Genomic DNA, 27,142 nt, shown 5'->3' on the forward strand with positions numbered 1-27,142 from the left:
AAAAAATGAGACTCGTAGTTGCTGAATCAAAATTTGAGTTATGTCAAAGTCTGGTCATAGGCTTAGGCTTGAAGTGGAAGTTCAGTGGTCTGTATGTCAGCATTGGGTGTGACTCTAGAATGTAAGTAGTCCTCTAGGTCTCAAAAATCCCAAGCATATGTTAGTGTTCAGAACAGGGGTGCAGCGATCTCATCTGGAAGTGACCACTTTGTCAAAAGTTGGTTTTGGTTATGGGATAAGAGATAATGGGAACTGCAGATGCTGAAGAACCCGAGATAACAAAGTGCAGAGCTGGGTGAGCACAGTTGCTCCTAAGATGCTGCTTGGCCTGCTGTGTTCCTCCAACTCCACACTTTGTTATCTCAGTTTGTTGAGGGGCAGCTGCTTTTCTGCACAGAGTTCCAAAGGTAACTGTCTGTTTTCACTGCAGTTTCTGTTGCATATGTGTATGTATATACCGACTGGCATTTAGAGTCTAATCATGTGACATAATGATGACAGCAGCCATTTTTGGTGGGCAGCAACCTCGTTGGGTGTCTGTCGAGGAATGTAGCTGCTTTTCTTTTGTTGAATCATAGAGATCTGCAGTGAGGGCTGAGAGTCTTTTTTCAAATCAGTGGTTTGACCTGATGAATCTCAAAGCGGTTTTTTTTGATCCTCATTGCCAGTTCTTTTTTTTTTTCCTTTACCGCACAGGTCCAGGGGGCTGAAGCATTAAACAGCAGGAGTTTTATTATGTAGTTTGCTGTCGAGGCAGCAGGGTTACCCTAAGCTATTCCTTGCCAGAAATGATCGATGACATCATTGTGACGTGATCAGACTGTTAAAAGTGAGAGCCCACCATGCTTGCATAAACATGCAACAGTTTCCCACTCGATGGTTTCTGAGCACTCCTTTCTACTGCAGCCTGTCACAGCCAACTCTGGCTTTGAAAGTGACGAGACTGACAAATTTCTCCATTCTGAATGAGTTTACGGGGATCTGAAGGAACTATTTGCCGGTTGTGTTAACTTTCACTGTTGGGGCATAATTGTTGATGGGAGTTGCTCATCTTGAAGAGGGAGACAGAAGGACATTATGCAATCTGAATGGCCAGTTGACAAGCTTGGACGTTTGGCAATATTCGTGTTCAGCATGAAACCAACAGTGGGGAAGTGTTGACATTGAGATCTGTTGAACCAACAGAGGGCCGGGCTGCCATTGTGTTCTGTCAACCTGCCTTGGTGCGAGAAGTAGACATGATGCAGGGCCGCTATACTGATGCCCAGCCTGTCTAGCCTGTGGGCCACCAGGGCTGAGCATCTGTAGCAGTGACTATTGCCAGCAGAGCCATGCATGATGGTGTGCGTGGAGCCCAGTCGGAGTTGGGTGGAGATAACCAGTGATTTTAAATCTAACCTACAAATAGGAAGCAGATGACTGAAAATTCGAGGGTTTTGATCTGTCTGAATAGCCAATGTGCGCTTGTGCATCAATGTGAGTATTATGTAGCCAGTCGTTGACAATATAGCACGCAGTTTTAATGTACAATTGCAAACTAGCAGGACGAATGTACCCATGGACGGACAAATCTTGTTTGTCGTTCATTGCTAAAAACATGGCACGACTGATACCTTTACCCTTTGTTTCCTTTTTATTTTTGATCAGGATCTTTTTCGGAAACTTGTGCCCAGCCAATGTTTAGGGTCCATCTGGTCTCAACGAGGGAAGGAAGAAAAACAGCATCTGGTATCAACCGTCCAGGCCACCATTACACAGTTCAATAATGTTACAAAATGTGTCACCAGCACCATATTAAGACCTCAACAGCTGAAACCACGGCAGAGGGCTAAAATCATTGAGAAATGGATTGATGTTGCCCAGGTACACTATTCTTTATTGGTTTTTAGCCTTTGTGACATGTTAAAGTCCACAGTGCATGAAACAACCATGGTGGAAGAGAGCAAGCCATTAACACTATGTGTTGATATGTCCAAGGTTTGAAAGCCTCTTGAACTGGCAAGCAGAATACTTTTCTGAATAAGAGTTGAATGCTTCATGGAAAATCCTAGCATTCATAATTTCTGTAGTGCTGGCTGCTAATAGTTCTTGCCTCAGTTTACAGTTGCATTGAAGTATTAATGTATTTTTTTCTCATCAAAAATATTTATGTGGATAAAAAAGGCAAACTGATTTCAGATTTTTACTGGCCCTTCAAAAATGAAGTTAGTTATTGGGCATTACATAGTGTTATTTGCCTCCCTTCCAAGCTGTAATCAGTCTACGAAACAGTGTACATTTTATTCCCAATGTTCTGCATTCTGTATGCCTACATGACGGCACTTCAGTAACTTGCCTGGTTGTCTGTTTCTTATGTGTTTGCCAAAGGAATTTGTCTCAGCATGTTAGTCAGCAATCGGTAAAAGAGTGAGGAAGGGCTGTCAGATCTGATACCAGGTTTGTACTTGTCGCCAACATGTGGCATTCCCACTCGTACGTTTGGAAAGGATCAGGATAGGAACCGAGTAATTAACTAATTAAGTAAAGGAAGTAATTGATTCTTACTGATTTTGTAATCCTAAATTGCACTGGATTTTGCAACAAAACTGTACTTTCAATGTATTTTCCCGTATACACGTGACAACAAAATATTCATTCATTAGTAAGGTTTGGAATGAAAGTTCACAATAATTCTGTTGCCAGCTAATTTAGAGAAGTCTGGTTTGGGTCTTGGCAACACTGCCTGCATCAGTTTTGACTCGTTAAGAGTCTTGAGGCATTAATGGGACCTTGATGGGGATTTGAAAGTCTGTCTCCAGTTTTACAATATGGAGCAGTTCAACCGAATGTAGGCTGACACCCAGTCGTAGACATGGATGAAAGAGTTCCTGACATATCCACTGGCACTATCAAAGGCTATTCTGAAGAGGAATCACTTGATCACTTGGCTGACTTTTCTAGTTCTGATTTTGAGTTTTTACAATAGTTGACAAGGAGTGGCTTCCATGTTGAAGTGCCCTCCATTACTTCCATTTTACTGCAGCAGCTTTATTTCCCTGAAGCCGGAAGACTCTGGGCTTGAGAACCTACCTGCTGGCCTTAATCAGATAAGGCACTTATGATTATGCCAATTGACACACCTCCAAAGAAATCCCAAATGGTGTGATCACCCTGCCCCTCCCTGGCCTTCCTCCCCAAGCAGAAGTGGCTTTGAGACCTGATAACAAACACTCGCAGGCTTCCTCCTCGTCTCCACCACAACCCAAAGTACACATTTGGGAGGTTTGATTTGATCCAGTTTTCTCCCTGCCTCCAACAGGTTGGGGGGGTGGTGGAAACAGATGAAGGACATTCAGCTGCTAATCTATGTAAGATTAGTTAACTCAGTATCAATAACGTAGTGACTCATAAAAGTAGACCCAATTTCCTGATTTGTTTGTTTTCCCTCGAATGAGTATCTCACGTGACTGGTCCTGCCCTCCTATTCTGTCAGATAATACAACCTAAAATTCATTTATGAGCTAAATGTGATGGATATACCAAAGATGATTACCCCACCTCCACCCCCCTACCTTCGCCACTTCTACCACTCAGATGTCCATGTCTCAATCCTACTCTTTTTGAGCTCTCCTTTGGTGTCAGTAATCATATCTAACCAGTCACAGGCTGGCAGCAAGGGAACTGAAGAGGTTGTCTCAGAGGGATACAAAACAAATATCAAGGTTTGAGTTGCCAAGAATCATGGAATTCTTTCCCTCAAAAAGTTTGTTTGTTAATGCTGTTATTTTCTCAGCTAACATTTTTCTGATAGAACCTTTTTAAAAAGTCTGAGGTGTTGGGTAATGGGGAGTCACTGCTTTTTCCACAGAACTCACGGCTTTTTTTCTCTGACAGGAATGTAGGACTTTGCAGAATTTCTCGTCAGTGCATGCAATTACCACTGCATTGCAATCGAATAGTGTGTTCAATTTGAAGAAGACTTGGGCAGCCGTGTCAAAGTAAGTCATTGTTCAGAAAGAGCCATGTAATTTTTATTTGATAAGTATGAGGTAGGAAATTGCAGGTTTGACCTCCAGGTTTACTTGCACAAGTGATCTTCACACACTCGGTGCATTAACAGGATTACCAGAGGCACTACAGTGCAATCCTAACAATTGGCTAATTGGCAGAATCTTTCATTCTTTCACGAAGGAGCGAAGAGTTAATTTGTTTAAGTGGAAAAAGAAAACTGTTTGGCAACTTGAAATATTTAACTATCGTGTTCCAAAACTGATCTGCTGTTGGATGGAACGTAACACAGTTTCCTGTGGATATGCTGTGATGGGGTGATATAAGCCAGAGGTTTGTGTGGGATGCTAAAATACAAAGACAACAATTATTTTAATCTCCCAAGAAAGCACTCTATAACACTTTGAAGTGCACACCTGTAGTTTATGTTCGTGTGCCTCAGACCATTTGATCATGGTTGTTTTTTGTAGGCAGCTTGGGAATGAAATCTCTCTTGCTACAATGAGATTCACCAAAACGACTGCACTCAAGAGCTTTTGCGGCACAATGGCAGTATCCCCATCCCTGGGTTTCAACAATCAGGGTTCAAGTTCTACCTGCCCCAGAGATTGCCAAAACATTTCTGAACAATTTGGCTAAAATAACTATACTTACTGTAAAAATGCTTCACTGCCATTCACTGTCTGTATTACTTGCTTATTTGTCAGATTCCGTATCAGCTGTTTGTTATCTTGACTCTATTCTGTCAAGAGTAATTTGTCTCATTCTCTTGACTAGGAGCAGTAAGATAACATTTGAAGACCTTTCAAACAATGAAGAAGATAACTTTATGGCAAGTAGAGAGCTGCTAATGGAGGTAAGGTGTTGCACTTGGCCCAGTGTGACTATATTCAGGGCATGATCAACAGTTTATAGTAAAATATCTGCAATGAACTCAGTTGGTGACTGAATGCGTACAGATTCTGTCAATCAATACTGCAACAGGAATATATGTATTGCAGTCCAGGTGGTCTGGCTTGGCTCAAGTCTTCCAAGATTGTTTTGCCATGATTCTTGTAATTGCTGATGATATTGCAGTTAACATTTTAATCAACATCAAATGTGGTTATACTGCAGTGATGCAGCCTTCATAGATTATCTTTCTCAGTGTTCATTATCTTGGAAATTTGAACTGAAGCAATGTCTAAAGTGCGATATGTGCCAATTTCTTTTTCTTTTGCTTTGTACACTTCAAGGGCCTTGTAATTAATAAAAACATTAAGAGATTTAACTGGTTCTCATAAGTGTTTTTACTCAATTACCATGTTTTCCTTTTATTGTTCTCCGCAGTAAGGACTATTTGCTGCGTCGGAATGGAGAGATATTCATATCTCTTTGTTTGTTCAGTATTTCAGACATCAACTATCTAGTTTCAACTAGCTTGGACGAAAACTGACAAGTTTCTAGCCATTCCTCCTCACTCCTTTTATCATGCTCTTTGTCCACTCATTTTGCTCCTGAATTTGATAAAAGAACAAAATAATTGGTCAGATATAAATATTTTGGTGCCACTTTACCAAACTAGTTGTCCAGCTCAGAAAATAGTCAAAGTTTTCTTATTCTCTAAATCATTCTTAGATGGAATTGAAGCATTTTTAAGCTGGTATTTGAAGAGGGAGAAATGCAGTAATCATGCTAGCATGTTGTCAGTTTGACAGACACTCCATGTTTCAAACTGCTCAATGTTCCAGTTGCAGTGAACGATCTTTTTACATTGCTTTCCAGATGTTTGCCCCAGAATTTCTACTGCCCTGCTGTCACACTTTGTTTATTGTGTGTTGTGATTGGTGCACTGTGCAGAATTTCAACATATTTTTCTGATCTAGATTGAATCTAAAAGTAGGTTTGCTTTTATAATCAAAAATGTGTGCTCTGCGTGATGATTGTTTTTGTGGTGCAAAATTCTGTAAGTATACAGGGGAAAATGTGAGTTCATGATTGGACAGTTGTATAACTTCCATAAAGCTTTCTCCCAGATTATGCAGTGAATGACAGTGCATGGTTTGCTAATCTTGCAGCATCTTACACAAATGTGCTTTGGCAATGGTGCAGGGCACCGCAATAGTTCTTGCTGTGAGTACATTAATGTTCAAGACACAAAAGCTCCAAGTATGAACAGCAGGTTCACAGATGACACAAGAATTGGAGCGGTAGTAAGTAGCAAAATGCCTTCGTTTCTCGGCACACATTGTTCCAGCTGTGGCTCAACTAATGTTATTTACAGTTCCATCATTACTTCTTTGCTCTTATATTCAGGCAAGTATCCAATATTTTATCAACTTATCCACAGGTCCTCCTGCCTTCAAGAATATGTTTATGCACACACCAAGGTCCTTCTGATCCTCTGTCATCCAGACCCAAAACATCAACTTTCCTGCTCCTCTGATGCTGCCTGGCCTGCTGTGTTCATCCAGCTCCACACCTTATTATCTCATTGAACATATATTGTCCTGACTTATTAGACTCCCAAAATGCTTCACCTCACACTTTTCTGGATTGAATTCTATTTGCCTCTGTTCAAGCCTTCTAACCAGCCCATATGTGTAACCCGAGAGACTAAGGCTTTTTGCTGTTTACAACCGTCCAATTCTTGTGTCATCTGTGAACCGGCTGTTCATACTTGGAGCTTTCGTGCCTTCAACATTAATGTACGCACAGTAAGAACTATTACTGTGTCCTGTGGTATGCTGCTGGATGAAAGCATCAAGTTGCCGAAAAGCCCCTCAAAAATCGCATTTACTTCCTGCCACAAACCCAATATTGGTTCCAATTTGCCAATTCCGATAGATCTCCTAGGCTGTTAGGTTCTTAACCAACCCACCGTCTGAGACCATTAAATTATTTCTTTGGGTAAGAGAGGTGTCCTATGAAAAGACATTGAGAAGAATTATATTCTTGAGTTTAGAAAAAAAATGACATTTAAACTTGTTGAGACAAAGTTTTGGAGATCTGGTGAGGTAAATTGTTTTTATCTTCAAGCGAAATTGCACACTACGTAGAACATTTCCAATCTCCAAATGATGAGGTTACACAAATATTGAGTTTGGTTTCCAGTTCACAGATCAGGGATCAAACGTTGAACTTGCCTGGCCTTTATAGATCTAACTTTGCATTCCACTGTATAACTGTCTAAAATTTTGAGTCCTAAATTTTGATTCTAAATAGATTTAGTTGTATGATCAAGGGAATAAATAAGACATGGAGTAGTAATTTTGAGAAATAGGACAATGAGTTCACAATGGATTAAACAAATTCACCTCTCTTTTTCCAGGATATTGTTCAGGGAATTGTGCCGTACCTGGGAACTTTCTTAACAGAATTTTCAGCGCTGGATTCGGCTTTCCCGAATTACCATTCAGTAAGTCTCTCTTACAAGATTTGGATTCCTTATTTGCTGATGAGCGCTATTATTATGGTTTCATTGCAAGCTGCTTGTAGATGAGAATCAAAGCAATAAAAAAATGAATGAGCTTGATTAATAATCCCAATCAGAATAATTTGATGCTTTGTGCTGTGAATCAAACAATTTGTAAACAAAGGAACATGCAAATCACTTTGCAGTTAATTGAATATGGGTTTAGTTTTTCAAAAGGTTGGATAAATTGCACATCATTTTTATTCTGTACAGGTAAATTGGTTACCTGGATGTCACTGCCTATTGAGCAGTTGAACAGCTGAGAATGTCTTCAGCTTGGTACTGATCTACTTGACTGGAGCAAAGGACTCTATGTAGTGTCCAAGATATGACCTGGTGGTATGATAGATCATTTGTGATTGGCCTTTGACGATATACTAAAACGGAACCAAGTTTACAGAGCTTGTATTTCACTTCTGATCTTTTAAATTTCATGATCTTGTAGTACTGTTTGACCTTTGTACATTTGAATTAATTTTCTTTGTCCTTGTCTATCTCTTACAGAATGGCTTGATCAACTTTGACAAGAGACAAAAAGTTAGTACTGAAAATTGCACTGTACAAAATGTTTGGAATTGTATGAAAGGGGAAAAGCATGCTTTTCAATCTTGTGCTGCTTTATTTGCTTGATGGGGGTGTAGGGGGAGTCCCCAACAGCATCCTAAATGTATATGGTCACTAATAAATCCAATAAAGAATTAAGGAGATGCTTTGTTGCTCAGAGCAGCCAGAATGCAGAAGCTGCTGCTACCAGGACTCGTTGAGAGGATGAGCACAGATGTATTTGAGAGAAAGTTAGATGTCAGAAAGGACACAACGGCATATTTAGAGTTTGAAGCAAGGTGGGAGAGGTGTATAGATCAGCATGGAGCAGTTCAGTCAAATAGACTGCTTTTGCGCTGCTAATGTGCTGCAATTTACCTTTGAACAGTCACAGCCATGTACAGGATATGCTAGGCGTTATGTGAATGAAGATGTTGTTCAAATAATCTCAGTGTCATGGAAGCTATTTCATTATTGAAGACACTGGGTAAACAATCTCTCCATATTAGTATTTTCCTTTATATGAGAGGCATCATTTCATCATGGGATGTCAGAAATTGAGGGAGTGCACCTGTTTGGATTCTCACTGACTGGGCAGTATGTTTTACTCCATATTTCTGAATTTGGTAATACCAAATTCTCAAACATCCCTGTTGTCATGGCTACTGTTGAGGGTATCATCAAATCCCTATAGTGTGGAAACAGGCCATGCGGCCCAACAAGTTCATAGGGCCACTCTGAAGAGGGTCCCACCCAGACCCATTCCCCATGTCTAACTCACTGAAGCTAAATATCCCTGGGCACTACGGGCAATTTAGCATGGGCAATCCACCTAACATGCACATCTTTGGACCTTGGGAGGAAACCAGAGCACCCAGAGATAACCCACTCAGATTGTATTTTCATCTTGTACTGCAACATTCAGCAGGCAACCTGAGAATATGAATTTGAGAGGAATTTGACCTTATGGCAAACAATGAATTCTTGCTTACAGAGCTGTAACTTGAGGTCCCTATGAATAGAATAGGTTCCGATCAGAAGCAGCTGATGCTGAATTTGCCAAACTGGGCTATGTGATGTAAAATCAGCTGGGTGGTAAAATAGGCATCCAACGCTGTGTGACTCCAATTCACCAGCTCGGAATGTAATCTGTCAAATGGCCCGCCATTTGTCGTGGCTGATGTGGATGTAGTGAAGTGTTTCTTTTCACTGACCTGTTGAAAACTGGCTGGCACTTTACAACTTGGCAGTAACATGTTGTCAGAGTTTGACTTAGAAAGGTCTGCCCCTTTTTACATGTCAAATTGTGACAAGATTCAACCAAGAAGCCACTGTGGTTGAAAGAAAATAGTCCAGTAACTTCGAGCTGCTCATGGTCCATTCAATTTCATGGTGGTGCAACCTTGAAAAATTAACTCAACATTTTCACCGTCTGTCTTGGTATCAGTTACTATAGATCAGCCACTTATTTTGTACTTGGCAGACTTCCTTTTGCATGGATGAATGATCTTTCATAACATTTCTTGTCTTCACCCTAAATCAGCTTATGGTTCTTAAATGAATCATTTTTAAAAATAATCCATCTTTGAAGCACTGTTTTGGGAGTTAGTGTCCTGAAACCATCCTGGATAATTTGTACAGAAATATCTCCTTCAAAAATCACGTTCGTGTCATTTATTTCCAAAGCAGAAATATTTTTGTGACATGATGTACTATGCACTTTGAATAAAGTTATCGATGCTGTTCAAAATACCATGGACTCGGATTTAGCAGGAGCAATTATAGCAGTTTAAACTTGCTTTAACAGCTCATTATTTATTTGTGTTCTTTCAGGAATATGAAATAATTTTGGGTATCAAATCCCTGCAGTTTGCTTGCTCATCTTACACCCTTCGTCCAAACGAGAATTTTCTAGACTTGTTCTTTCTGCAACAATACTTAAGTGAGGATAGCGAGTACGTAACTGGTATTGTAGGAGTGTGCAGGTAAAACAGTTAAGGGTTGTGTGTGAAATCTTCTCTAGTTATAATTGCTGTTTAATGCTAGTGAGCTGCCAGTTTACTTACTGTCTTCCTTTTCCTTGGTTTCAAAGTTTTGACAATGAATTCTGACCTATGAGGATAAAGCCAGTTGCTCAATGAATCAATTCTGTTGTAGTGCATCAAAATGCATTTCAAAGGTATATAATAATGCAGAGTATACTACCACTAAGCCAATGATTGCAGGAAAATGCAAAAAACTTGATGAGTGACCAATTTTAGCAACATGTCCAAGAGCTCCTATTGTGGGTGCACCTACAAATCCAGATGTAAATTGTACCAGTTTTGAGAAATGTTTCTTTACCTTCCAATTTCTTTTCAAATACATAATCCTATTACTAACATAAAATTAACAATAACCCTACACAATTGGCCAGCATTTTAAAGTATCTTTCAATGGTTGCCTAAAAACATCATTCCCTCATCTCGAAATAGCCACAGTATATTTTTAATAATGCAACCAAAAATAATCTCCAACTGAAAAACAAAACACTTTGCCATTCCTGGACCAGAGTTGATTAAGGAACCAGATTATAGATCACTGAAACTATTTTTTAGTTTTGACAGAGCAGGCTTTGTAATAATTACATTGTTTGAAAACAGTTTGCTTCTTCATAAATTGGTGGACCGAAGTTCTTATATAAAATGTACGTGATGTAGCAATTTACATTCCTGCTTTGAAAATCAAAGCTCACTATTAAGCCCATCCTCAGGCTATGGATGCCCATGTGCAGCAAGCACCTGGCATTATCGTCAGTTCCATCAGTGGCACAGTCAGTATTGGGCCAACGTCAAACATGGTATTTATTTATAACAGTAATTACAAAATGTTACCGAAATTCACTTTGCATGGATCATAAGTTATATTTAAAGTTCTTTTGGACTTCTCGGATAGTTTAGTTGATTTTCGGACAGTTTGTCTGAAAATATCAGCAACAGAAAGTCTGGTCAAGAGATATACTCCTCATTTTACTACCTCCGAGATGTGGCATGTGGTGTTTTAGTCACCTGAAGTGACTGATTCATGACTACCTTTCATTGTTTGACATTGTCTGTACATTCACATGACAGTGTGGATGAGGCCCAGAGAAACTCCTGTATAACTTTACAACCTAATGTATCACCTTCGGCACTGGAAGTTTGATTCTCATGTTTTCCAGTTAACTTTTTTCAAGCCCAGTCCTTGTTAATTTTTTCTGTTCCTGCTGTAGAAATTCGACCATTTTGTTCAATTCCACGTGTTCTGCAAAAAGACTGAGGGGGTTATAATCTTGGTAAAAAATTACGCAAAGGAACCGCAGATGCTGGGAATCAAAAACACAAAGAGAAATTGCTGAAAACATTCAGCAGGTCTGGCAGCATCTGTGGAAAGAAAGCAGAGTTATCCTTCGGGTCTGGTGACATTTCTTCAGAACTCTTATTGTCTTGATCTGCTGTTCATAAAGCAGAAAAGATCGATGTGCCTACAGTGAGAACTTTTGTCGCTCATTAGTCAAAGTAATGTTAAGTGTTCTCCTGCCTGAAATCACGTGCCTTTTGCAAACAAAATTATCATTCTGCAATTTCAAATCTATGTAAATGATTGATTTTGCCATAAATAATAAGAATATTGAACAAAAGCATCTGATTCTTTTTAAATGAATCTTGTCTGAAAATGTTTATTTGCCACCCTGCAGCTCCTCTGAACTCGAGAAACCGCCAAAGCCCAAAAAGAGTGTGTTTAAACGCCTCAGCTGGTAAGTATCCCATGTTAAGCAACGCAAATATCTCATTATTTCCTTTATTATTGGGATGAATGGACAGAAAGGTAATTACATCTGTTCCTTGACAAATAGAGACATTTGATGTGTGGTCATTATTGCTTCATTGGAGTGAGATTTTTTAGTAACTGTTCGAGTAATTTGAGATGATGCAAGGAGTGGTGCTGTTATTCTCACCTCGTGCATGTGTCTAGTGTAGACTGATTGATAGAGATTCTTTGCTATGACCATGAGTGTAGAATGTGGACCTGTGATGAGCTTGGTATTGCCTAGTGATTCTCATTTATCCAGAGAAGTTTCTGCACCATGGCTAAATTTCACCGGAATAAATTTGTTTATGAGAGACAAGTAAGCAAAAAAGGTGTTACAGTGAATTAAATTTGCATATTTGTGGGCCTGTATAATGAAAACTAGCAATGTTTAACGATTTTGAGTGAAAAATCAGATTTGTGTTCTACTTTGTGGGCCAGCAGGCAGCAGAAATATCTTCTGTTGAAAAATTATCAGCCATGCTTCTCACATTTGAAGCTCCACCTCAAAATTACTGTCTCAATGGAGTCAAGTTAGGTAAAGGAGAAGCACACGAGATCCAGGCGTTCTTGTACATCAGTCAATGAAAGCAAGCATGCAGGTACAGCAGGTAGTGAAGAAAGCTAATAGCATGCTGGCCTTCATAACAAGAGGAATTGAGTACAGGAGCAAAGAGATCCTTCTGCAGCTGTACAGGGCCCTGGTGAGACCGCACCTGGAGTATTGTGTGCAGTTTTGGTCTCCCAATTTGAGGAAGGACATTCTTGCTATTGAGGGAGTGCAGCGTAGGTTCACAAGGTCAATTCCCAGAATGGCGGGACTATTATATGTTGAAAGATTGGAGCGACTGGTCTTGGAGACTTGAGTTTAGAAGGATGAGAGGGGATCTGATTGAGACGTATAAGATTATTAAGGGATTGGACACTGTGGAGGCAGGAAGCATGTTTCCGCTGATGGGTGAGTCCAGGACCAGAGGACACAGTTTAAAAATGAGGGGAAGGCCATTTAGAACAGAGTTGAGGAAAAACTTCTTCACCCAGAGAGTGGTGGATATATGGAATGCTCTGCCCCAGAAGGCAGTGGAGGCCAACTCTCTGGATGCTTTCAAGAAAGAGATAAACAGAGCTGTTAAAGATAGTGGAATCAAGGGTTATGGGGATAAGGCAGGAACAGGATACTGATTGTGGATGATCAGCCATGATCATAATGAATGGTGGTGCTGGCTCGAAGGGCCGAATGGCCTACTCCAGCACCTATTGTCTATAAAACTCAAATCTCTTTCCATGTGGGTGACGTGAAAGTATGTGTTTGTGTTGTTGTGCATACATGTGTAAAGACTTCAAAGTTATTGTTTTTGATAATTTTCCTGAGTTGGGGATATTATCTTATATTTCTGTTCAATAGGTAAGGACTGACCAGAACTCAGCAAAGTCAGATTTTCCACCACCTACCCGTGTAGAGTTTCAGAGAAGCAAAACCATGCCTTGTTGCTGTGTTGTGCCTTGCAGTGATCTGGACTGTGACATGTGACTATTGTTATATAGAAACCAAGAAAGAGAAGGGAAACACTTATTCACTTCCTAGGATATCTTCTCTTTACATGAGTGTGGATGTTACATGGATGTGATTTAGGCTTCCGTGGCTTAATTGTGATTCTCGAAGTGCAGGCAATCAACATTGCGGCATTATTGTGCAATCTCACATTTCAGCAGCCATCTGCTCTTGCTCCCTGTACTATTTAATGCTTAATATACCAACAATCGGGATTTTCAGTGTGGGAATTTATTTATCATGCCATCTGCTGTACTTCTTTTGGGAGTTTTGGAAAATTTTCGATGTAAATCATGCAATATAAATGCAAATTGCTGAATAGAAATCCTAATGTTTGCAGTACCAATATACTGAAGGCCAAATTCAGAGTACACTGTCCTACCTTACAAAGTGTTGTATACAGTTTTCTATCAATTATCAATGGTGTTACTTTGTTTTACGTTTTATTTTTAATAAACTGCAGCTTTTGGGATGAAATTACATACACATTAGCATGTGGCCAGGTTGGGGGAAATTTTCCACCCTGTGGGTATTCAAATCCACATTTTGCCTTTCATGAGATTGAGGTTGATAGCAAGTTGAACAAACACTGCAAAAAGTCCAGATTCTTGTGCCATTGGAATATGCAAACATTGTAACCTATTCATATACTCCCTAACGATGAGACAATGTAACGGTGTTCAATACTAGTAATGCGAGCTCTTGGTATGAGTGTGCCACTATTAATTTCTCACAGGTCAAATGTGGCGAACATCAAACTCCTGGTACTCACATCATCAATATACCTTCATTCTAGTTTAATTTTTTTTAACAGTTTCTCTAGAATGCAATGACATTTTCATGTTTGTTGTGTCCCCTTTCCCTTGTGCAGCCTGTTTTCAAAGAGAGGTGTTAAAATACACAACACTCAAACTAAAAGCTCTGAGCAGCGAGCATCCCTTCAGAATGAGGATTCAGACAACAGCATTACCGCAGCCAACATTTTATCCGATTCCAGCCACTTGGAAATGGAAGAGCCGAGCACTTCGCAAAAAGCGCTGGAAAAGGTGAGACAGTGAGGCACTCATCACGTAAAATATGTTGTTCTTGGAGACTCTGGTTTGTCTAATAATGTCCAGACACTTTTTTTCTTCTTTCTTTCCTTCCTTTCTTCTGTCTTCCTGCCGTCTATTATCCTGACTACACTTTGGCAGTCAAGAGGATACAAGGGTACTCAGTGATACCGTCCCAGCCACTGGAGCTAGATGGCTGCCTAGCCAATCTCCTTCGCCTTTCTTTTAAGAGCTATTAGCCGAATAGCCATTTTGATGTTTCAGCCAGACTGAAATCCTTAATGTGAATGCCGTTCCACCAAGCATCTTCATAACTGGCTGCTGCCAGCAATTTTCCATCCCAGGTCCCACTTGCCAAAGTTGGGTTACTTGCTTTCAGAACGAAGGCAAGACAGCTGTGCAATTGCCAGCAAAATTCAACCTTTGTGCTGGTTACTGAAGCATTTGATTCCAGAAAAGGTATTATTCGCTCACGAAGTGAGAGCTGATTTTATTTGTTTTTTTTTGAGTTGTGCTGTTGGCTTTGTTTTGCTTAGATATTTTATATGATTTTATACTAATAGCCAAAATATTTCATCTTTAATTATTCACAGCATGTTTAATTTCTACTCAGTAAATTTTAGTGCATGGGGTACATCTGTCGCAGCTTGAAGCGCACTGCCCACAAAAACAGTATTTAGAGTATGTTGGATAAGTCTTGATCCAGCAATTGCAACAAAGTAATGCAGCTCTCTGCATGGAGTCCTCGTGACTGCACCTTTTGTTTTTCTTCAATATTTGGGCTTTGAGCTGTTGATTAGTGCGTTCTCTGCTGAAGACCATTGTATCTTGGGAGATTATCAAAGTTGTGTTATGGTTATTGTTTACAGAATATGTCTAGGACTTGTCCCAGGGATATTTTCATAATGTATTCCCCTAAGAATTGGGCTAAGTATTATTAGGTCACATTTAGGTGTTTTGGAGTGGTATTTCTTTGTTTCAAAATACCCTCTTCCTTTTTATGGATTCTCCTGTTTAGTGTTGTGACTCCCTGTATGTTAATCATAAACTGAGAGCTGCAGTGACTTGGATGATTTCACTTCTGGTTTCTTTAGTTCTCTGCTGTATGGTTTGCTGTTGCTGTCTGTCTTTCTTTCTGCCAGTGGTGCTGTGCCGCACACATTCTGACCTGCACAATGCACTGGTTGGCCCATTCGCAGTCACCTGCAATTCATAAATGTGTGTTTTAACTTCAAACAGTGTAGTTGTATTCAAGATTTCTGTGCGTAGCAGGGTGAAGTGGGCAAATAAATATTTATGTAAGCATGTTCACATACTGTGTGCAAACTGAAACCCCAAAGGTTTATCTGACAAACTTAGAATTGAAGCACCAGTTTACATGGTCAAGTGAAATGACCACAATTATTGTGCCGAAGGAAACTAATTAGTAATTTATGGGCATGCTAAGTACTGAATTGTTGATGTTGACTGAACAGCTAGTAAACACAAGCGGGAGTATAATTCCTCAGAAGTGATCTTTACGGGTAGAGGAAAGAACTGCAAGTTAAATATTTCACAAGACAGCAATGACCAAGAATTCATGTGCAACTTCATGTTCTTGCAATTAGGCTGTCATGCGCAGAATGCCTTCACCTTTGTGGGCAGCAGGAGAGCATATTTTGTGTAATAATATATATAACTGGAAAGGGGGAAGTATCTAATATGCAACAATTGACAAACGTTTTCTTAAACAAAATAATTATTCCACAGTCATTAAGATCCGTGGATACTGCCTCCTCTGGAGGTTTATCCAACAGTGGTGCATCAGCAAAACCAAATTATGACACAGCCAAGTCTGGTAGGCGTGCGGGTTTGGGCAGCTGCTGGTGTGCAACACGTCGGAGGGACAACCGCCAGAATGAGAAAAGCTGCCTCATCCGAGTCAGATTAGAGGAGGACAGAGCACAAGAATTCAAAACTATTTTGGTAAGTCCCTGGACTGTTTGCTGTCGTCATGCTCGGTCCAAATAATTGCCATTGCTCTCTGCCAGTATCGCAAGAGGAATTTTTATCCCAATTATTTGTTGCCATGCAGTCATATTCAGTGTGTATTTTCCACATTGCTGAAGCCTTTTTTGCTCTATGAGAGTGCTTTGACCATCATTTTGATCCTGTTTTGTAATGCAGTAGCAATGTTTAGGTTTTAGGCCTGAACACATTTTCCTTGCATTTCTCCTTTAAGTGTACATGGCAAGGTGCAGCACTCTGTTGCCCCATTTTGGGGACTGGCTGATAACTATTGAAGAGGAAATATCACAAATTAACACGCACCATTAACTGTACAATAAATCAGCAAGGAGTTACCAGATCTTCAGTTAGCTGACCACAGGCACTTTGGTCCATCTGTAAGCCAATCGAGTAATACTAACAGAGATATTGAATATTTCTTTCCTGGCTTTGGCTCATGTGAAATTTAAAAGGCTGGTACATGGAAGAAAGCACATCAAAAATGGGTTGGAGAAGAACATAGAACATTACAGCACAGTACAGGCCCTTCGGCCTTCGATGTTGTGCCGACCTGTCATACCAATCTGAAGCCAATCTAACCTACACTATTCCATGTACGTCCATATGCTTGTCCAATGATGACTTAAATGTACCTAAAGTTGGTGAATCTACTACCGTTGCAGGCAAAGCGTTCCAATAGCAAGAGTGCAATCCAAAACAGAATACTTGCCTACTGGCTAGTTCAGGGAAGCCGAAGGAATATTGGCCAAATTAGAAGGCACATAGATTGTTATGTTTGGTCATGCATTTTCCTTGACAGGATCAGTCGTACTCTGATTGTGCCTCCACAGAGGTCAGTGTGATGTGTGGAAATTGCTTCTAGTGTTTAAATATTGTTAACAAACAGCGCCTCTTTACTCTGGTAAAGAGAATATTTGTTAGCTTGTCAGTGAGCTGGAGATGGGGCAGAACCAGCCTAAGATCTGAGGCAGAATTTGGATAAGCAAATGGCAAACAGCTTGTTTAAATTGAACATCTATGAAACACAGAAAACAAAATTCTCAACCAAAATGTCTCCTGATGAATGTGCAACAAATTGTTGCCAACTAATACAGTCATGAGAGGCCAACTAGAGAATCGTGGAATGTTATCACAAAGCAAAAAAAAGCTTGACTTATTGTGTCTGTGTTAAATCTCAGTAAGAAGTAGCTAAATTCGCCACCCACCTCCCCCACCACCACCACCATTGCCCTTTTTAGCCCTGCCCTGCAAATTTTGCTCCATGTAATTATTCAGTCGTCTTATGAAAGTAATTTAATCTGCTTTAACCACCTATTCAGATATTGCAGTTTGGAAAAAGCAGGATTCTTTTTTGTTTTTGGTTTTTCTCCCCACCAATTACCTTAGATTTTGACCTTGGTACATAGTGTCAGAAGGACCAGTGAACAGTTTCCCTCATTTACTTTAGTTAGCCTGAGCAAATGACTGTTCTTCATGATTCTATGTTCTAATCCTCACCCAATTTTGAGTCTATACTGCCACTGCCCATTTCATTCCACAGGCTTCAATTTTGCTTGCACACTTGCGTGGCACTTCTTCGAACATAATTTAGAAAATCCAATTTATCACCAATGAATCACTAAAATTAGTGATTAATCATTTAAAGTCTGAGCATACAGAGTGGAAAAGATATTGGTGATTCAAAAAAGATCACTTTTGGAGATGTTAGTTAATGTAAAATAACAAGGTGTCGCGCTGGATGAACAGTGCAGGCCAAGCAGCATCAGAGGAGCAGGAAGGCTGACGTTTCAGGCCTAGACCCTTCTTTAGAAAGATAATGTAGTTCATCTAATCTCTAGTTGTGTAATATTTGACTCTACCACTTATAGAATTGTCGAGACGTACCGAACAAAATATCCCCCCAAACCTTTCCTATTTATGTACTTATTCAAATGTCTTTTAAACATTGTAATTGTGTCTGCATCTGCCACTTCCTCAGGAATTTAATTCCACTACATTTTTTGGATTTTTCGGATTTGCTATCCATTAATATATTTAATATGATCTTTGCTTTAGACTGGGTGGCAAAAGTAATTTTTTTAGCCATGAACTATAGCAAAATTAAAGTAGAATTAAGTGTGAGTTTACTCAACCAGAAAACATTGCAGTTCTCCAGAAGAAACAGAAAATTTGCTGGTGCATTTCATCTTCCAGGTCATTGCTCAAATTTGAGCTGAGAAAAGCAATCTCCAAATATAACACAGAATTAAACAAAAGCAGACAATTGCCCAAAAAACTGGTCTTCTCAATATCCTGCCTATCAAATATTATTCCTGTACAGTCACATTATGATTGAATATTAAATATTTGCACTGTCTTCAAATCACAAATTGCTAAATGTTTCAAACTGTTAAAGCAATTTTATGAATAATTTATATGAATAAGCATAACATTAGGAAATGTCAGACTTCACAAACAACATTGAGCCATTTGCTGTAATGACAATAAATGTTAAAAGCAGGCAAATTGTATGGGGGTAACAATGTGGGAAGCTGGATGAACACAGCAGGCCAAGCAGCAGAGCATCTCAGGAGCACACAGTCTGGCCTTTCAGGCCTAGACCCTTTTCTGATGAAGGGTCTAGGCCTGAAACATCAGCTTTTGTGCTCCAAAGATGCTTCTTGACCTGCTGTGTTCATCCAGCTCCACACTTTGTTATCTTGGATTCTCCAGCATCTGCAGTTCCCATTATCTCTGATACAATTTTAACCTCATTGTGAAGCCGCTTCCAGGGATACCTAACCTGAAGAAGTTACCCTCCTCTCTCCGGAAAAACCTCAGTGGATCTCTCTCCCACTGCAACTCTCTTGTCATCTCTTCAGCCTTGAAACAAAGCTTTTCTGTTGAAGGGTCTGTGTCCGAAACATCAGCTTTTGTGCTCCTGAGATGCTGCTTGGCCTACTGTGTTCATCCAGCTCCACATTTTGTTATCTCGGACTCTCCATCATCTGCAGTTCCCATTATGTCAAATGGTATGGGGGTTTTGGGTGGGAGGGGATGGAAGTGGATTATTTAAATTATGAATTTCGTCATTAGTTACTTGTTTCAAACTGTGTGTATAAGTAAACTTGATCACTGGGCTCTGTTTCCATTCAAATTCCAACCTTTACTGTTCACAGTAACTGTGTTATGGAGCATCGAATGCAGATTTTACAATAACTGTCCTACCAGATATTATTTCATTAATGTAACTTTTACAGCTTTCAGTGTAATGTCCCAATTAGTTTTCTGGGTGAAAGCAGCTATATTTATAAGCCCTTTGGAAATTGAGGCATGATATATTTCATTTGGTGTGTGTGTCTAATGCATTAATGAAAAGTGAATGTTGTTTTAATTAGGTGACTAATCAAGATCGTGTATCTGAAGTTCTCAACAAAGCCATCACCGCGCTCAAATTTGAACCCGAGCGTCCTCAGCAATTTGCTCTAGCACAGATCATTGAATCAAATAAAGGTGAGCAGTGGAAATTGCTTCAATTTAAGTTAAATCTATTTCTGAACAGCATAACCACTGCAAGGGAATTGATATTTTCTTTTGATTTCACCAAAAAGCTGCAGATATCTAAATTTGTATCATTGAACATATCCAAGCATGTTCAGCAGGATTCAAGTCTGAGGAATGTAAAGCCAATAAACAACTAATATCTGCACCTCATAAAAGCAAATTATTTCATCAGATTGCCCTAAAGCCAAATCAGAACAAAGAACCACAAATGCTGGAAATCAGAAACTGCTGGAAAAGCACAGCAGAAGTAGCAGCACTTGTAGAGAGAAGTCAGGGTTAGTGTTTGGAGTCCAGTAGCCCTTTTGTAAAACTACCTAAAGCCATATTGAGTGAAGGATGTACATCAGGATTTGGGTGTGGCATTAAATCCTGAATTATTCGCATTGTTAGCACATTGTTCTGCTTTGTTCATTCTTATTTTAACTGGTTATTCCAAAATAAATGTTTCCTGTTGCTGAAATTAATCTGTTCTTCCCTTCTTTTTGGCCCGTGGCTGAGAGACCAGAAACATGGATGGGGTCACTGCTGTCAAGTTGCTAATCTGTCGCAACCCTCCCCCAACCATTTCCTGGTGAAAAGTAGAAACGAGGTCTCATGGGTTTAATTCTGCTGTGGTTTAAAACTTGCCATCCAGGCTGTGTTAAGCAGAATGCCTTATGAAAATGAAAGGTCCCAATGCCTTTGCAGCATGCTATCCCTGTCAGATTTCACAGAAAAGAAAAATCAGTTCCCTGGATGTAAGTCTCACTGACAAAGCTGGAATTTATTCTGCATCCATCATAGCCCTCAGAAAATGGCCATTCACTGGATCAGTAACTCGTGTTTGATTTAGGTGCCCTCAGTGGTGTTAGTTTCAAGATTCCAACACAATGCTGAAGGGGAGGATAGCTTTTCTCAGTGTTTTCACGTTGAACACACTGCACCTTTTTGTGTTTGATGCTGGTATCAGCAGAAGTGACCTTGCAGCTGCTGGGTCATTCGTGAATCAGTTGGGGTTTTGCATTGTTCTGTAGTAAGGAAAATCTGACATCTTTACCTGGGCTACTGTATGCTGACTCTTCACAGCCTCATATCTGGCCCAATGAAGCCACTGAATTGTACAAACTGTCATGAAGAAGGCATGTGCCATCGGACAGTGAGAGGTTTGAAATGGATTTTAGTCTTGACAAACAATGCTCATCCTGAGAATGGGTCTCAGATATAATGGTTCTCAGTTATTGAGTTTACCTAATTTGGTATAACTCCAAGATTTTCTCTTGTGTTTTGTAATACGTTCTGAATCCTTGCAGTACATTTGTTCTGTTCCTCCCAGCCATTGATATTTCCGTACCCAGGAAGCAGTTGGACCTGTGCACAATTAATATGATGAAAACACGTGTGAATAATAATGTGCTTTCCCTCTGCTTTTTCAGTGCTCATACTTCCGGCCGATGCCATCCTGTATTATGCAATGAACAAGAAAGTGAATCACGACTTCATCCTGAGATTCACTGAAAGAAGATCTTCATGTCTATGCAAGTTTTAGCTGTAAGGAACATAATGTTTCATGGGACTCTATTGGATCTAAAATCTCTGCTCAGTATCAAAAACCCTGCAATATATGAATAAATTACTTTGGCAGTGTTCTACTTTAAATTATTGGACAATTTGGAGAGAGTGACTTGACTTCAGACAATTGCTTAACATTAACTTTTGAGTCCAGTGCTTTTTTGTCCTTTTCAAACATCTTGCACATCAGCTATTTTTTCTGGAATGCTGGAGAATTGAACCCTGCCACCGGTCTTCTATGAACATCACAGTCATGTATCAATTGGTTGGATGAGAAAAAGAATCTTCTACTTATCAATCTTGTTGACCAATTGTGATTGAATTTGCCTGGGTTCCTCAATGGTTGTTTGGTTAAAAAGCAAACCAGCCATTTGTTCAGCCAATGGCAGGATGATGAATACTTCAACTGAAGTGTTTGGTTTGGCCTTTAAACTCTTCAGCACTCCATTCCTGCCTTCAATATTTTTATTTCTCCAGTGGTTTAAACTAATTTGGACAGAATGCCATTGACATGCCTTCAACAAAGGGTAACTACAAGAAATAATAGAGTTGTTTATTACTGCCAGTCATATTGCACTTGTTTGAGACCTTAACTGTTTTTACTTAATGTTCAATTTTACAACAATTTAACATTAAATTATTGTGCCATAGTGGGACATATGAGTGAGACTGTGTGAGTGAGAGTCAGAGTAAGCGATGTGTGAGTGAGACTGTGAGTGTGTGAAAGAGTGAGACTGTGAAGTTAGAGTAAGACTGTATGTGTGAGTGAGACTGAATGACAGTCAGTGTGAGACTGTGTGAGTGATGCTGAGAGTTTGTGTGAGTGGGTGTGAGAGAGTGGGACTGTATGAAGTCAGAGTGAGACTGTGAGTGAGACCATATGTGTGAGTGAGACTGTGAGAGAGAGAGTCAGAGTTAGATTAAGAGAGAGAGTAGGAATTTGTATGTGAATGAGACCATGCATTTGTGAGAGTGAAAACGTGTGTGTGACTAAGAACATGTGTGTAAGTGAGAGAGTCTGAGTGGGCCCGTGTGTGAGTGAGTCAGAGTGAGACTGAGAGAGAAAGAGTAGGAATTTGTATGTGAATGAGACCGTGCATTTGTGAGAGTGAGGCCATGTGTGTGAATAAGAATGTGTGTGTGTGAGAGAGATTGAGAGAGATTGTGTGTGAGTGAGACTGTGTTAGTGAGACTGCGAGTGATCCGATGTGAGTGTGACTGTGAGTGAGAGTTTGAGTGACACAGTGAGATTAATTGAGAATGTACGATTGAGTGTGAGACTGAATATTAGTCAGACTGAATAAGATTGTGTGAGAATGTATGAGTGAGAGAGCATGTGTAATTGAGTGAGTTTGAACAAGACCATGTGTGATTGAGACTGTGAACTCAGAGTGAGATTGTGTATGAGTGAGGCTATGTGAATGTGAGAGGCAAGGTGTGTGAGAGTGAAATCGTGGGAAGTCAGAGTGATACTGTGTGTTTGAACCTCCAAGTAAGACCGTGTGAGGGTGAGACTATGTACGGGTGAGACTGCATGCGAGTGAGACAGCGTTATGAGTGAGACTGTGTGCGAGTGAGATTATGTACAGGTGAGATTGCGTGCGAGTGAGACTGTGCGCAGGTGAGACTCTGTGTGAGTGAGTCTCTGTGTGGGTGAGACTGTGCCCTCAAATGAGACTGGCTAAAGTATCAGAGACAGCCTGTGTGAGTGAGACTGAGTTGGTGCGTGAGAGTCAAAATTGGGCATGTGTGTTATTGAGCCTGAGTTTGTGCGTGTGACACAATGTGAGTGTCTGTGTGGGAGGGAGTCAAACTACGTGTATGAGACTGTGTGAAGTGAGAATGAGACTGTATGTGTGAAAAAGTCAGAGTGAGACTGTGTATGCGTGTGACTGAAGCTGCAAAGTCAGCGTGATACTGTATGAGTGAGAGTGCGTGAGATTAGGTTGGATTCCATACAGTGTGGAAACAGGACCTTTGACCCCACAAGTCCACACTGCCCCTTGAAGCATCCCACCCAGACCCATCCCCCTACAACCCACACACCCCCGAACACTACGGGCAATTTAGCGTGGCCGATGCACCTCGCCTGCACATCTTTGGACTGTGGGAGGAAACCGGAGCACCCAGAGGAAACCCACGCAGACATGGGGAGAATGTACAAACTCCACACAGACACTCACCGGAGGCTGGAATCGAACCCGGGTCCCTGGCGCTGTGAGGCTGCAGTGCTAACCACTAAGACACCGTGCCACCCTTGAGATTGTGCTTGTGATACTGTGTGAGACTGAGTGTGAATAAGACTGTTTGAGAGTGTGAGGGAAGGGAGTCAGTCCACGTGTGTGAATGAGTCGATTATTTGTGAGTGAAACTGAGTGTGAGTGAGGCTGCGTGAAGTGTGAGTCAGACTGACTGAGTGTGTGTGAGTGACTATAACAGGCTGAGTGAGACTATGTGTGTAAGTCTGAGACTGAATGAAACTGTCAGAGTGTAAGAGTGAGAGAGTGTGTGTATGAGAGGATATATCTGTAAAGTGCAAGCCATCTCAGGGGAAAAAAAAACTAACAAACTAACCATTTATCCAGACCATTAGGTGGGATGATGAGTACTTCAGCTGGCCAGTTTGGCTCGGCCTTTAAAGTCTCCAGCCAACCTTTTGTTTCCAGAGGCTTTAACTAATTCTGCATTAAAAACCCATTGATATGTTTTCAACTGACTGCAACTGCAAGAAATAACAGCATTGTGTATTTTTGCCAGTGGTATTGCACTTGTTTGAGACTTTAATTAGTGCTCAGCTTTATAATGAATTTATTTTGAATGGTGATATTGTGAGATGCGCGCGCGTATAAGAGAATATATATTTGTAAAGTGCAAACCATTTTGGGGATAAAAGGTATTTAAAAGATGCACAGGGGACCAGATCACCTCAGACATGAATACTGTAAGACACTTGTTGTTCCTAGTTTATCTGCTTATGTTCCATTACTCAGACCTGTCATTGTTTCAAGTGGGTCTCATTGGTTAACAGCCTAATCTGACACTCATTCATTGACCTTTTTATCTTCATGCAATCACATCTCACGTGCAGAACAGTGTTGGTTATGTATATTCACTTTTCAAATGGATCCAAAACAAAAATCCATTCAAAGTAGCAAAATATCAGGAATTTTTAACAGTATTTGAGTCTCTGTCAAATTCACATTTGCACGATGTATAAATTAACACCAGGAACAACAAGCACTTTAACATTTCTGGCATTCCTTTCTTCCACAGGCAATGTTCGAGCCTCCTTCCCAATGTGAATCAATGAGCTCTAGTGAGGAAGGGCTTTAGAGAGCTCACCGCCCTGATTTTTGAGAGGTCGTATGTATTTTATTTCCTTCTCCTCCTGTAAATCGCTTGGTGCTCGACATAGGATTCACTAATTAGACATTTACACATAACCACTTTAAAATTAAAATGGTTCAACATCGAGGCTATGCCAACAATACCAGCCACAGATAGAAGAGAAAATCATCTGAGTTCTTTGTCTAAGTTTGTTTCTAAAAATAGTGTTCAATAAATGTTTTCAATGTTCTTACATTTGTTTTAAATTAAAAAACTTAAATTGCAATCTTTTGTTTCATTCTTTTGAAGTAGAAGACAAATTCTGGGCTGAGGGAGTATACTTCATATCTAATTAGTGCTGCCTCACTAAATATAACCTCCTATCAGCAATTTGTGTTGAGAGCTCACCTCCACGAACCATGTATCAGGGGCAATTGACAGTCATAATCCTGGAGAGCAAGGCAGGTACCTTGGCACCACACAGGAAATCTCTATTTGTGGGGTGGGGGGGGCAGCTGATGGACAAACTGGTTGAACAAATAATGGCTCTGACAGAATTGGAAGAGTTTGTTTGCAATATGTGGGAAAGGTGCCTCCATTAAAAATGGCCTCTGATATCCGTCTACTCACTTGCATCACTGACCCCATGCCATTTGTAAAATGCAAGCTTTAGTGCAAAGGCCACATTGGCCTTGATGCACTTTCAAAGAATTTCTGTGCAAGACTGTTGAATAATGGTGTTTGCAGTGACTGTCACATCAGTGCTGTGGGGAAACTCGTGCTGGCACAAGCATTGGTGGTACAGATAAAAGAGATAGCTCCAGGAATAGTGGGTGTACTGTTGTAGTTTTCCTCATCTTTGGATTCTGGGGAAGTATCTGGAAAACTGCCAATGTGACACCCCTATTCAAAAAGAGAGGGAGGCAAAAGGCAGGTAACTTTAGGCCAAACATTTAATGTTGAAAAGGTGTTGGGATCAATCATTAAGGAAGTAATAACAGTGCATTTGGAAAGCAATAATCTAATTAAACAGAGTCATCATGACTCCATGAAAGAGAAATCATGTCTGACTATTAGTTTTTTGAAGAATGCTGAACCAGAGCAGTTCGGGAGGAACCAGTACATGTGTTGTATTTGGACTTTGAGTATGTGTTCAACAAGGTGCCTCACAAAAGGTTCAGCCTTACGATAAAAACCATGGTGTTGGAGGTGGTAAGTTGACATGGATGGAGAATTGGCTAACAGCCAGGAAGCAGTGAGCAGGGATTAGAGGTTCTTTTCCAACTTGGTGACCAGTGGAGTTTCACAGGGATCAGTACTGGGACGGCAACTGTTTACAACAAATATAAATAACTTGGGTCAATAGAGTGTAAGCACCTGGGCCAAATTTGCAGAAAACATAAAAATAAGTAGAAAGGCGGGTTGTGAGAGAGATACAAACAGTTCACAATGAAATATTGCTATTTGAGTAGACGAAAAGCAAATGGATTATAATGTGGGAAAGTGCAAATTTGGTATATTTGGAAAGACGAATAAAGGAGTTGTTTTATTCAAATGAAAAAAAAGCAGAAATCTGCAACAAAGGTAATTGAGTTCCTTGTGCACAAAACACAGGAAGCTAGCACACAGATGCAGCAGGTAAACATGAAGACTAATCGAATATTGGCCCTTACTTTAAGGGGTTGGAATGTAAGACGAGGGAGGTGTGCTGGTGGGACACATTTGGACTATGTCAGCAGTTTTTCCTCCCTTATTTAAAAGATATCATTTTACTGGAGGCAGCACTAAGAACGGTCACTAGATGATCTCCAATGTGTTGGGATGACCTTGTGAGCAAAGGCTAAACAGATTGGGACACGACTGTCTGGAATTTTAAAAAAAACGAGGATGTGATTTTGTTAGAACATAGAACATAGAACAGTACAGCACAGAACAGGCCCTTCAGCCCACAATTTGTGCCGACCATTGATCCTCATGTAAGCACCCTCAAATTTCTGTGACCATATGCATGTCCAGCAGTCTCTTAAATGACCCCAATGACCTTGCTTCCACAACCGCTGCTGGCAACACATTCCATGCTCTCACAACTCTCTGTGTAAAGAACCCGCCTCTGACATCCCCTCTCTACTTTCCTCTAACCAGCTTAAAACTATGACCCCTCGTTTTAGCCATTTCTGCCCTGGGAAATAGTCTCTGGCTATCAACTCTATCTATGCCTCTCATTATCTTATATACCTCAATTAGGTCCCCTCTCCTCCTCCTTTTCTCCAATGAAAAGAGACCGAGCTGAGTTAACCTCTC

The 27,142-nt window shown here is 40.3% G+C and overlaps 1 protein-coding gene across 3 annotated transcripts in view; it reads left to right on the top strand.

Moving 5' to 3' along the window:
- LOC132208625 (ral guanine nucleotide dissociation stimulator-like 1) overlaps positions 1 to 25,073 on the top strand; it is a 60,287-nt gene extending 35,214 nt beyond the window's left edge. For all 3 annotated transcript variants that reach the window (XM_059644085.1, XM_059644086.1, XM_059644087.1), the window contains 12 exons: positions 1,648 to 1,863; positions 3,874 to 3,977; positions 4,765 to 4,843; positions 7,298 to 7,384; positions 7,946 to 7,978; positions 9,818 to 9,969; positions 11,700 to 11,759; positions 14,236 to 14,410; positions 16,166 to 16,381; positions 19,801 to 19,915; positions 21,379 to 21,493; positions 24,788 to 25,073. In XM_059644085.1, coding sequence (XP_059500068.1) covers positions 1,648 to 1,863; positions 3,874 to 3,977; positions 4,765 to 4,843; positions 7,298 to 7,384; positions 7,946 to 7,978; positions 9,818 to 9,969; positions 11,700 to 11,759; positions 14,236 to 14,410; positions 16,166 to 16,381; positions 19,801 to 19,915; positions 21,379 to 21,491 — 1,350 coding nt within the window. In that variant the 3' untranslated portion in view covers positions 21,492 to 21,493; positions 24,788 to 25,073. The remainder of the gene's footprint in view (positions 1 to 1,647; positions 1,864 to 3,873; positions 3,978 to 4,764; positions 4,844 to 7,297; positions 7,385 to 7,945; positions 7,979 to 9,817; positions 9,970 to 11,699; positions 11,760 to 14,235; positions 14,411 to 16,165; positions 16,382 to 19,800; positions 19,916 to 21,378; positions 21,494 to 24,787) is intronic.
- The last annotated feature ends 2,069 nt before the right edge of the window (positions 25,074 to 27,142 follow it).

Source organism: Stegostoma tigrinum, unplaced genomic scaffold, assembly GCF_030684315.1.
Source record: "Stegostoma tigrinum isolate sSteTig4 unplaced genomic scaffold, sSteTig4.hap1 scaffold_49, whole genome shotgun sequence".
Lineage (NCBI taxonomy): Eukaryota > Metazoa > Chordata > Chondrichthyes > Orectolobiformes > Stegostomatidae > Stegostoma > Stegostoma tigrinum.